The following is a 12953-nucleotide window of genomic DNA, read 5'->3' as shown; positions in this document are numbered from 1 at the left end:
AATACATAATACTTACTGGGCTGCTCCTTCCCTGAGAAGATTATCATTATTAAGCAGTAGCCGAACATCTGCAAAACAAACATTATTTTTTCTATATTACTATTTTCTTATATTTGAAATTTCTATGGAATGAATTTAGGTTATTTTAGTCATGTGTCAGTATCCTACCCACCCCCCCAAAACATTTATGGGAGATCAAAATATCACTGTGATGACCAAAATAACCACAAAAACATACCATGGTATTAATAAAAAAAGAAAAGATTTTGGTAAGGAAATAGCAGATGGAATGAAATAAAAATATATGTTATTTCATACTCTTAATAGTCAATGCAGGCAGACTATAACATGTCTCCAAAGAACTAAAGTGGAGATAAGCTACACCAAAAAGATGGTGTGATAAGATCTGCCGAAGGTTGAGCACTATGCCTCTCAGTCTGACGCTACTATCATGAGTTTCAAATGAATTTGCTCTATGGAAAAAGTGATTAAACAAGAAACAGCTTGTGAACGCAGTACAGATGTAGGCATTTTGTTTCTCAGACAGCTCATGTTCAACAACAGATGAATGTGTTGAGTTAGATATGGATAACTACTTTATTTGATTTAGTAATCTCACTTTGGTTGTTGATTCTGAACTCTGTCCTAACTTCAGACTCAACTATGTAGACACGTGCCTTTTTTTTTTTTTTTTGCGATACGTGGGCTTCTCACTGTTGTGGCCTCTCCCGTTGCGGAGCACAGGCTCCGGACGCGCAGGCTCAGCGGCCATGGCTCACGGGCCCAGCCGCTCCACGGCATGTGGGATCTTCCCGGACCGGGGCACAAACCCGTGTCCCCTGCATCGGCAGGCGGACTCTCAACCACTGCGCCACCAGGGAAGCCCGACACGTGCCTTTTAATCACTAAAACACAACTTTAAAACTACAATTTTAATTGGAAAAAAAATCACATAATTTCACCAAAAAACAAACAAAATTCTACTCTAGTCTTGATGTATTTTCTTTCATTATTTTCCCTATACACTTGGCTGTTTTACATAATTGCTATCATAAAGTACATATAACAAAGTATCCTAATTTTTTTCATTAAATGAAAATAAAACAAATAACTTAAGTATCTTCTATTAAGAAACTGGTTAAATGTAACATAAACAGACAATAGTTCTTATAAACAGTGTAAAATTGGGCATCCAATAGAAATAATGTAGATACGTATTTATCAACTTGGAAATACATACATAATATAATAAACAAGAAGGGGAAAACTCAGCATGTATAGTATTATATTTATGCAATGTTATATATATGTGTCTAAATTGAAAAATGTTGGAAGTATTTCATTCAAACAGTGGAGAAGAGAGGGTAGAATTTTGTGTGATTCTTAGATTCTTTTTTGCTCTTTGGAAATTTTAGAATGACTATGAATCATTTTTACAAAAATAATAAAGCTATTCCAAAAGAAAAAACATTGCCTATTCTCATACCTCTTTTTAGCAGTTAAGTCCCAATTTAAAAAACAGTATCTGGCTAACCACTAAAATAATACTAATTTGATTTCTAAATTAACTGATTTTAAACAATGGAAGCTTCTGCCTAAAAAATTAAAACACAGACATTTACAATTATAGGTATTCTTATCTCACAAGGTAAACTGGGAATTCGATTTAATAAATATGATTATTGTATCTTCAATATTTAAAGCATAATCATTAACAGCAGTATTGCATGGTAGGTAGTGTATCTTTTTCAGTTCTACCTAAATGGGAAAATTTAAAAGCAACATCTACATGATCCAGTTATCTTTACTCTGGAAAAAAAAGTCCAAACTTCTATCACATGAAGAATACAGTGAAAGAAATAGAGAATAATTTGAATAAAATAAAAACTACTCTTAAGAAAGGATGTGGTTTCAAGTCAGACCACACATCAGAACAATGGGTGGGTGGGAGTCTTAAAAAAAAAAAAAAAAGTATACATTTCAGAGCTCCAGCCCAGATAACACATCAGTTTCTGAGAATGAAGACCAGAAATCTATGTTTTAATGATTCTTACATAGCCAATCTGGGAAACAGCATTTGGGAACCACTGATCTGACAAGATTTTATGACTGAAATTCTAAAATTTGTGGCTTCAATGGAATCATTCTGATGTTAATATTATCAACAAAAACATCATGAAAATAACCAAATGCATATGAGATTTCCCCCTCAAATACTTAACTCCTTTCTCACTCTAAAATACTCCCTCGGGCTTCCCTGGTGGTGCAATGGTTGAGAGTCCACCTGACGATGCAGGGGACACGGGTTCGTGCCCCGGTCCGGGAAGATCCCACATGCCGCAGAGCGGTTAGGCCCGTGAGCCATGGCCGCTGGGACTGTGCGTCCTGAGCCTGTGCTCCACAACAGGCGAGGCCACAGCGGTGAGAGGCCCACGTACCGCAACAAAAAAAAAAAAAAAAAATCCTCCCTCATTTAAAACTTACATAAATATCTTATATTCCCATTTCCATTCCACAGTTCCAGCCCAGGTCTACTGAATGGCTCATCCTTAACGCCCAAGTCCTCATCCAAAATGCCTACTGTACGTCAACACAGAACATATCAACTCAACATCAATTTCCAATGAGGCTTAGAAAAGCAATTTCTGGGACACATACATTCTTTCAGGGTCTTTCTGACTAACAAATTTGTAGGGCATTTAATTCAGTGTAAGCATAGTAAGTGAAAATCTTTTCTTAGAATTATAATTTATTCCTGGCTCTATAAATTGTACGGGAGTTTGGGGGCTACTGACTTTAGCACAGTTTCCCCATTATCAATTTAAGTTAAATGCCAACTTTTGACCCTATGGAGAAAAGACTATCTTCTTTAATGCCCCAACCATCAAACATATTAACCTGTATTTAGGTTATAAAGGCTGAATATTAAAACAGAAGTTAAACCCTATAGGAAGAAGAAATACTTCTGAATTCTCCCCATTTCCCAATTCATTGCGTCAAATTTTATGGTTATCTTGAAAGGAAGAATATTTTAACTTCCAGATTTTTCACAATATAGACTGCCATTCTTCCTCTAAGTGTAGCTCAGTGGTTACATTTTTAAATGTATAAAAATTACCATATGTAACTGTATGTACTAAATCATATATTAATCTTGTTTGTGGATGATTTAAGGGATTTTCTAGGGTATTTTAACTTTATACAATTTTTGCCTCATTTTTTGACTTTCAAACCTAATCTTTTCTGAGGTGAGATTCCATTATATCTTATACTATGAATGAAAATGAGAGATTAAACTTCTTAAAAAACAGATTTAAATAGCTTACTCTGGAGTAGAATGTTTAAAAAAATGAAACTGAAGAGCACTGTATAAATTAGTTTTAATTTAAGACACAGTGAAAGCCAAATATATATGAAGTAGAAATTACGCATTTAAAGTACTTGTGGTAGATTATTCTTAAAACTGCTTTAAGAAAGTTTTGTATAGGGCTTCCCTGGTGGCGCAGTGGTTGGGAGTCCGCCTGCCAATGCAGGGAACGCGGGTTCATGCCCCGGTCTGGGAAGATCCCACATGCCACAGAGCGGCTTGGCCAGTGAGCCATGGCCGCTGAGCCTACGCGTCCGGAGCAACGGGAGAGGCCACAACAGTGAGAGGCCCGAGTACCGCAAAAAAAAAAAAAAAAAAAGAAGTTTTGTATAATAATCACTACAGGCCATTTTCTGCACAACTATTTCAACCACTTCATTCTGTTAAAGAGGAGCTATTGTTACAGTTTTTACATCAACCAGGAGACTATGTTGTATTTAAATTTCTCATCTATGGGTGAATAATTATAAAACTGTTTGCCAGTGAGGTGTGAGGTTTAAAGAAAGGTATACTGTGAACTGATTTATGAGATATAATTTAAATAACAAGTTGTTTTTACATGTGATGTCATCTTCTAAGCCCAGGAAACAAGCACAGTGAAACAATGTTCCTCCCTTCTTTTTTGGCTGTTCCTATTAATCGAGTAGGCTTTTCTTGAAAAGAAACATAAAAAATGCATTTCACGGGCTTCCCTGGTGGCGCAGTGGTTGAGAGTCCGCCTGCCAATGCAGGGGACACGGGTTCGTGCCCCGGTCTGGGAAGATCCCACATGCCGCAGAGCGGCTGGGCCCGTGAGCCATGGCCACTGAGCCTGAGCGTCCGGAGCCTGTGCTCTGCAAAGGGAGAGGCCACAGCAGTGAGAGGCCCGCGTACCAAAAAAAAAAAAAAAAAAAATGCATTTCACAACTCCAAAAAATAATTAAAATTTAAAATTTCTTGTCTTTTAAAATGATTTAATGTTATTCTTTAAGAGGGTTAAAATTTGCAAACATAATTATATGTCATAAACACATTATATTCTAGACCTTACAAAATCCAGATTGACAAAAATTTTCACTGTAATTCAGAAAATACAGATTTTTCTACCCACTCCCCTAACTTAGTTACTTTGGTTATGTAACTTATTCTTTAAAAAAGGAGTGCTTGACATATCAAGGCTTAAGTGTTATGAATTAAACACTCACCATTAAACACCTCATTAAATTCTCCAGGAGGGGCATGAATGATGAATTTTGCTGCTATACGCACCTAAAACAGAAGCAAAGATATAAATGTTCCACAGCATAGGCCTCTGCTAAAACAACCAAAAACCATGCAAAATTACACTACTTCAAAGTTCTACTGAAAATGGCTTAAGAAGATTTTAAAGATGGTGACATTTTTTCACTCAAACACCCTAAGTTTATTACTGTTTTAATCATTTAATATAATCACAATGCATAGACTGAATGTAGATAAAATATACGTATAACTAATGCATTTAAGGATTCAAAGCTGCCTACATATAAATATTTTCTTATAAGAAAATTTTTCTTTTAAACTAAAATTGAAAAAACTGATCCATCAAGAAAATTTCTATGTGTGAGGAAATAAGATGCATTTAGGTACTATGAAGAAAATATATTGTGTGTCCATACAGTCACAAATGTGCATGTCTATAAAGTCACAAATTAGTTTAAAAAATGTAGAAAGGGAGAGGGAAGAAAGGTCTAAATTCAAAATGTTTTGAACATGAGATCTGACTAGATCTTAGGAAATTTTAGTTCAAAAATAAGTGAGAGACAAAATATCAACAAGTATACTGACAGGTATATTTTAAGAGAATAAAGGCTATATTAAAGAGATTAATCACTAATGAACATATATGAGAGGTTAGATGACATGCCCAATATTATAATTTAGTGAAGAAGTTCTGAGTATTTATAATAGTTTTCCAACCACTATACAATAGCCTCCAACTCAGCTGATCAGTGATCTTGTCAGAAATGCACATTTATGAGCCCTACCCAACCAAATGAATTAGATTCTGGAAATGAGGCCCAGAAAACACTATAAACAAGCTTTCCAGGTGATTTTTAAAATACACATCCAAGTATTCACTGAATTAAGGCACCGCACATGGCAAAAACAAAAGCTTTATTTCATATTGTACACTTTACTAGCACTGTCGCTGCTCTGATGTAGAAACTAAAAATAATGGAAAAGGAAATAGTTACATATGTTTGTGTATATATGTTATATGTGTGTGTGCATGCATCTAAATACACATATGGTTTTCAGAGGAGAGACACAGATGAAAAAGGTATTTACAGTTAAAAAGAAGATGTTCCTAGCTAGAGGCCACATATGTGACAAGGCCAGTTAGAAAACTGTTAATTGAAAACAAAAAAAAAAGCTTTTGTAGTCTGGAACACCAAAAAGTCTGAAGCAAAACCTACGACTGTTGTTGGATACCACTGAGAGATTACAATGATGAAGATGACAACAAAAATGGGATTATTTAAATTAGTGTTTACCAAGCACTTTACACGGATTATGTCATTTACTCTTCAGTCTGATTACTGAATATACACTTTATTTACTACATTATGCTGCTTCTCAGATTTAAAATAGTTTTGGTAGAATGGGTAAAATGCTCCCACCAAAAGATGAACAGGACAGAATGTGACAGGGTGGCCACCAACAAACTGCCAAAGTATAAACTTTTTTTGGTATTTAAAATGTCAATAGCAGCAACTTAAGGGAAATAAATTCTTCCCAAGACAGAAAAAACCAGAGTTCACTCAAAAAGAAATATGTAACCTGAATAGTCCTAGATCTACTAAAGAAATTGAGTTTGTTGTTAAAAGCATTCCAACAAATAAAACTTCAGGTTTTCTTATAACAGGCATTTAAGGAAGAAATATTACCAATTCTCCACAAATTATTCCAGAAAACAGAATTGAAGACAACAACTTCCAACTTATTTTAAGAGAACAGCATTATCCTATACCAAAGACTAAAATACTACAAGAAACACAACTCACAGACCAAAACCTCTCATAAACACAGAAGCAAAAATCTTCAATAAAGTATTAGCAAATTGAATCCAACTATATAGAAAGGATAACACATCATGACCAAGTGGAGTTTTTCCTAGAAATGTAGGGCTGTTTCACAATTTGAAAAGCAATTCACAATATAAACTGATTAAAGATGAAAAACCACAATCACCTCAATAGAAGCAGGAAAATTATTTAATAACATTAAACAACCAATCATGATAAAAAAAACTCTTAGCAAACTAAAAAGACAATGTCTTTAACTTGATAAAAGGTATTTACAAAAAAGCCTATAGCTAACATGATCCTTAATGGTCAAAGACTGAACACTTCCCCCTAACATCAGGTAAGAATGTCTGTTCTCATCCCTCCTATTCAACATCATACTGAGATCTTAGTGCAATAAGGTAAGAAAAACAAATGAAAGTCATTTCATAAATAAAATAAAACTTTCTACTTGAGGACAACATGATTGTTTACAATGAAAAATCCCAAGGAATCTTAAACAAACAAACAAAACTACCCAGTAACTTATAAAACTTAGGTACAAATCTAACAAAATATGTACTAAAATATGTACTTCAGGACTAATATCCTGAAAACTACACAAAACTGATGAAAGAAATCAAAGAAGATCTAAATAAATGGAGAGACATGTATATTCATGGATTGGAAAGCTCCTTATTGTAAAGATAACAATTTTTCCCAAACTATTCTACAGATTCAATGAAGGCCCAATCAAAATCCAAGCAGGATTTTTTTTGATACACATCAACAAGCTGATTCTAACACTGATGTTTCCTATATTATTATTTTTCTATGTTTGAAGAATCCAATGAATGCAGGCTATTTTGGCCATGTATCAAGATTAACACTCCCTCCCCGCAAATGCAAGCAAGATCAAGAAATCACTCTGATGCCCAGAACAACCATAAACACACACATGAACACACACCATGGTATTAAAAAAAAGATTGTGGTTAGGAAATGAGAGGGAATGAATATTATTTCACACCCTTAGCAGTAAATGCAAAGTAGCAACGGCAAATGAACTAGAATAGCCAAAATAATTTTGAAAAAGAACAAAGTTGGAGAATTCACACTACCTAATCTTAAGACTTAATATAAAGCTACAGTCATATATGGATCATAATGGAATAGAAGAGAGAGCCCAGAAATAAACCCACACACCTACGGTCAATTAATCTTTGACAAAGGAGATAAGAATATACAATGGAGAAAAGGCAGTCTCTTCAGGAAGTGGTGTTGGGAATGCAGGACAGCCACATGTAAATCAGTGAAGTTAGAACACTCCCTCACATCAAACACAAATATAAACTCAAAATGGCTTAAAGATTTAATGGCTTAAAGATTTAAATATAAGACATGACCCCATAAAACTCCTAGAAGAGAACATAGGCAAAACATTCTCTGACATAAATCATACCAATGTTTTCTTATGTCAGTCTCCCAAGACAAAAGAAATAAAAGCAAAAATAAACAAATGGGACCTAATCAAACTTTTAAGCATTTGCACACAAAGGAAACCATAAAAAAATGAAAAGACAACCTACGAACTCGGGGAAAATATTTGCAAACGATGTGACCAGTAAGGGCTTCATTTCCAAAATATACAGACAGCTCACACAACTCAATAACAAAAATACAAACAACCCAATCAAAAACTGGGCAGAAAACCTGAATAGACATTTCTCCAAAAAAGACATACAGATGGCGAATACGCACATGAAAAGACATTCAACATCGCTAATTATTAGAGAAATGCAAATCAAAATGCAAATCAAAATTACAATGAGTTACCACCTCACATGGTATGGCCATCGTTAGAAAAATCTACAAATAATACAGGCTGGAGCGGGTGTGGAGAAAAGGAACCCTCCTACACTGTCGTGGGACTGTAAATTGATGCAGCCACTATGGAAAACAGGATGGAAGTTCCCCCAAACAACTAAAAATAAAGTTGCCATATGATCCAGCAATCCCACTCCTGGGCATATATCTGGACAAAATTATAATTCGAAAAGATACATGCACCCCAGTGTTCACAACAGCACTATTTACAACAGCCAAGACATGGAAGAAACCTAAATGTCCATCAACAGATGAATGGATAAAGAAGATGTGGTGCGTGTGTGTACATATATACATATACACACACACGCGTGTGCACATACACACAGAATACTACCCAACCATAAAAAAGAATGAAATAATGCCATTTGCAGCAACATGGATGGACCTAGAGATTATTATACTAAGTGAAGGAAGTCAGAAAGAGAAAGACAAATACCATATGATATCACTTATATCTAAGTGAAACTAAAGTGAAACCATAAATCTTAAAGTGGAATCTAAAATATGACACACAAATGAACTTATCTACAAAACAGAAACAGACTCACAGACATAGAGAACAGACTTGTGGTTGCCAAGGGGGAGGCGGAGAGGGGAAGGGATGGATTGGGAGTTTGGGATTAGCAGATGCAAACTACTATATACAGAATACATAAACAAGGTCTTACTGTATAGCACAGGGAACTATATTCAGTATCCTGTAATAAACCATAATGAAAAAGAAAAGAATAAAATAAAAGTAAAAAACAAAAAAAGCTACAGTCATTAAGATAGAGGGATAGATAATGAATGGAACAGAACTGAGAGTCAAAAAATATACCCTGCATACATATGGCCAAATGATTTTTGACAAAGGTGCAAAGGCAATGCAATGCTTAAAGAATATCTTTTCAACAAATGATATCCAAACAATTAGATATCCATGAGCAAAAAATAAACTGCAATCTAAACCTTACCCCTTACCAAAAAAGTTACCTCAAAATGGATTATAGCTCTAAATGTAAAATATAAAACTTAACAAAAAATTAAAAGGAAACAGAAGAAAAGCTTCATGACCTGGGGTTAGGCCAAAAGTTATTAGACATGATACTAAAACCATGACCCATTAAAAAAACTGATAAACTGGACTTCATTGAAATTAAAAACTTATGCTCTGTTACAGACATTGTTAAAAGAATGAAAAGACAGCTACAAACTGGAGAAAATATCAGCAAATCACACATCCAATAAAGAATTTGTATCTAGAACATATACTATCAAAACTCAACAGTAAGAAAACAGTGAACAAAAGACTTGAACACACTTCACCAAAAAGGATATACAGAAGACAGATACATGCACAAAAGGATGTGCAATATCATTAATCATTTAGGAAATCAATATTAAAATCATAAAATACCACTATATACCTAATAGAATGGCTAAAATAAAGAAGATTGATAATATCAACGTGAAACAACTGAAGCTCTAATACATTGCTGTGGCAATGCAAAATGGTACAATTGGTACCGAAAACAGTTTAGCAATTTCTTATAAACACACACCATACGACACAACAATCCCACTTCCAGGTATCTACCCTATGTTCCCACAAAAATCTATTCAAAATTGTTCAAAACTAGAAACAATCCACAACCTAAATGTCCACCTATGGGTGAATGGATAAACAATAATGTGTCTATGTGATGGAATACTACTCAGCAATGAAAAGGGACAAATTATGAATACATGCAACAACTTGGATGAATCTCAAAAGCCTTATGCTGAATGAAAGAAACCATTCTCAGATGGTTACATGGCAATGATATAAGATTCCATTTACATGACATTCTCCAATAAACAATAATTTATAGCAATGGAGAACAGATCAATGGCTGCCAGGGTCTGGGAGGAGGAGTGGGGATGGGTGTGAACACAATGGGAGAAATGAGGGAAAGGAGGAAAATAGAGTTTTTGGTGGTGATGGAATTACTCTATATCTCGATTTTGGTATTGGTTACATACATCTATACATGTGTTGAAAGTCATAAAAAAAAAGAGAAGGGGGTATTTTACGCTATGTTAATTAAAAATATATATTGCATGTGTTTTCAAAATTATTTTCTTCTGGGCTTCCTGGTGGCGCAGTGGTTAAGAATCCGCCTGCCAATGCAGGGGACACAGGTTCAATCCCTGGTCCGGGAAGATCCCACATGCTGTGGAGCAACTAAGCCTGTGCGCCACAACTACTGAGCCTGCACTCTAGAGCCCACAAGCCACAACTACTGAGCCTGAGTGCCACAACTACTGAAGCCCGCGTACCTAGAGCCCATGTTCCACAACGAGAAGCCATCGCAACAAGAAGCCCGTGCACCGCAACTAAGAGCAGCTAGCCCCCACTCGTCGCAACTAGAGAAACCCGCGTGCAGCAACAAAGACCCAATACAGCCAAAAAATAAATAAATAAATTTATTTTAAAAATTATTTTCTTCTAAACTGTTTAAAAGTATCATTAAAATCAAAAATGAAAATATAAAAAATAAGTGATTTTAAAAAGGCAAGGGTGGAGTTGGGAATGGAAGATAGTGCATGCTAAACATACATTGGCATCTATTACGTTTCCATAAAATGTCTTCATTTCCTTTGTTCCCTTATTCCTCCCTCTCTTCTATTGGGGTAAATGTTAGAAAGCATTTAAAACAAAGTCTTAATCACTACCACAGGCAACAAATAAAACTTGTGGTAACCTGTTGATGAATTTATCAATTATTTCTTTTGGAAACTTTTAGAATTTTGAGGAAATTGTTTTTAACACTTCTAATGACTTACACCCTACCAATAAAACTGACAAAATTAAAGTACTGATAGCAAGCAGTATATATATATATATATATATATATATATATATATATATATATACACACACACACACACACACAGTATAGCATATTTAGTGATATGATTAACTGTTGAGCTTTAAATTTTTTAGTTGTTTCAAAAAAAGGTACATATCATTTAGACTTTTAGTCAGTTCTATTTTGGGTTTTCACCTAGAAAGCAAAAATGCTCTATAGTTTTATCTTACAGACTTGTTTGCCCTTGCTATTGAACAAAATGCGTACAGTAACCAAAAAGAGTTAAGACTGCTCACAATATCCAAAATGAATGGTGGGTCAACAGAAGTGCCACTGAGGGTTGAGAAGTCATGGGAGCTGTCTGGCTGAGAACCCAAAACACAACTTGGACTTTACCAGCTATTCCTGAAGTATCTTAATCTGGTCTTTGTGAATTTCACAAGATAAGAAGAATCTATTTTTTGGATTTCTCAGGTGCTAAAGAAAAGAAAGTGTGTCCACCACAGTAAAGGCTTAATTGTCTTCCTGAGAAACTGTTCAATCATCTGGGTATTTTCTAAACACTGCTACAGACTGAACATTCCCCTACATTCATCCTTCCTAGCAGACTTTTTTTTAATTTAAAAAATTATTTATTCTAGCCACTTCCAAATCCAAGAAAGAAAAAAGGTCACACAAGTTAACACACATGGAGCTATACTCAATTTACCCCGGGAATATTATCATTTTTCTGGATGAGCCCAGTGAATTATTAGATACATCCCTAAGGCCCACAGCAAAATCTCCTACATTAACCACCATCTTCCTCATGATATTATTCGAAGTCCTTCTAAATTGGAGGAGGATTCAGGAAACAGTTATTACTTTTATTGTATTTCTAAACTGTAATTCTAGATTGCAAGAGGGAGGATACCTTGGTTTTGTTGGGAAGGTTTGGCTAGATGTGAGATTAACTCTTACCTATGTTAGTGACTGGCAGTTTACAGGCATACCTCGTAACAATCACATCAAGAAGAACAGTTTTAAAAAGTTAACCTACTGGGACTTCCCTGGTGGCACAGTGGCTAAGAATCCGCCTGCCAATGCAGGGGACACAGGTTCAAGCCCTGGTCCGGGAAGATCCCACATGCTGTGGAGCAACTAAGCCCGTGCGCCACAATACTGAGCCTGTGCTCTAGAGCCTGCGAGCCACAAATACTGAGCCCACGTGACACAACTACTGAAGCCCACGCGCCTAGAGCCCGTGCTCTGCAACAAGAGAAGCCGCTGCAATGAGAAGCCTGCCTGCCACAACAAAGAGTAGCCCCCGTTCACCGCAACTAGAGAAAGCCCATGTGCAGCAATGAAGACCCAACGTAGCCAAAAATAAATAAATAAATTTCTTTTTTCTTTTTTCTTTTTTCTTTTTTCTTTTTTTTTTTTTTTTTTTGCGGTATGCGGGCCTCTCACTGTTGTGGCCTCTCCCGTTGCGGAGCACAGGCTCCGGATGCGCAGGCCCAGCGGCCATGGCTCACGGGCCCAGCCGCTCCGCGGCATATGGGATCCTCCCAGACCGGGGCACGAACCCGTATCCCCTGCATCGGCAGGCGGACTCTCAACCACTGCGCCACCAGGGAGGCCCAATAAATTTATTTTTTAAAAAAGTTAACCTACTAATATAGAGCTAGAAGCTAAAAGAGCTATATTTTTTCTTTGCTTTCTCTAGGATCCAAACATTACTTGGTATAAAATATACAAAAAAGATAAACATAACATAAAAAGTATGTTCCACTCTGTTGTGCTTCTTGGAAAAAAGCAGATACTATAAAGTTACTTATGCAGAAGACAAAGCAGTAT

At 35.7% G+C, this 12953-nt stretch overlaps 1 protein-coding gene across 1 annotated transcript in view; it reads right to left on the bottom strand.

Moving 5' to 3' along the window:
• Positions 1-12953, bottom strand: part of CAPZA2 (capping actin protein of muscle Z-line subunit alpha 2) — a 58737-nt gene that overhangs the window by 28344 nt on the left and 17440 nt on the right. The window contains exons 2-3 of the mRNA XM_060108292.1: positions 4552-4615; positions 17-68 (exon numbers count right to left, since the gene is read on the bottom strand). Coding sequence (XP_059964275.1) covers positions 17-68; positions 4552-4615 — 116 coding nt within the window. The remainder of the gene's footprint in view (positions 1-16; positions 69-4551; positions 4616-12953) is intronic.

The sequence above is a fragment of the Mesoplodon densirostris genome, chromosome 9, assembly GCF_025265405.1.
Source record: "Mesoplodon densirostris isolate mMesDen1 chromosome 9, mMesDen1 primary haplotype, whole genome shotgun sequence".
In the NCBI taxonomy this organism is placed as follows: domain Eukaryota; kingdom Metazoa; phylum Chordata; class Mammalia; order Artiodactyla; family Ziphiidae; genus Mesoplodon; species Mesoplodon densirostris.
This window is presented reverse-complemented; position numbering and strand designations above follow the sequence as displayed.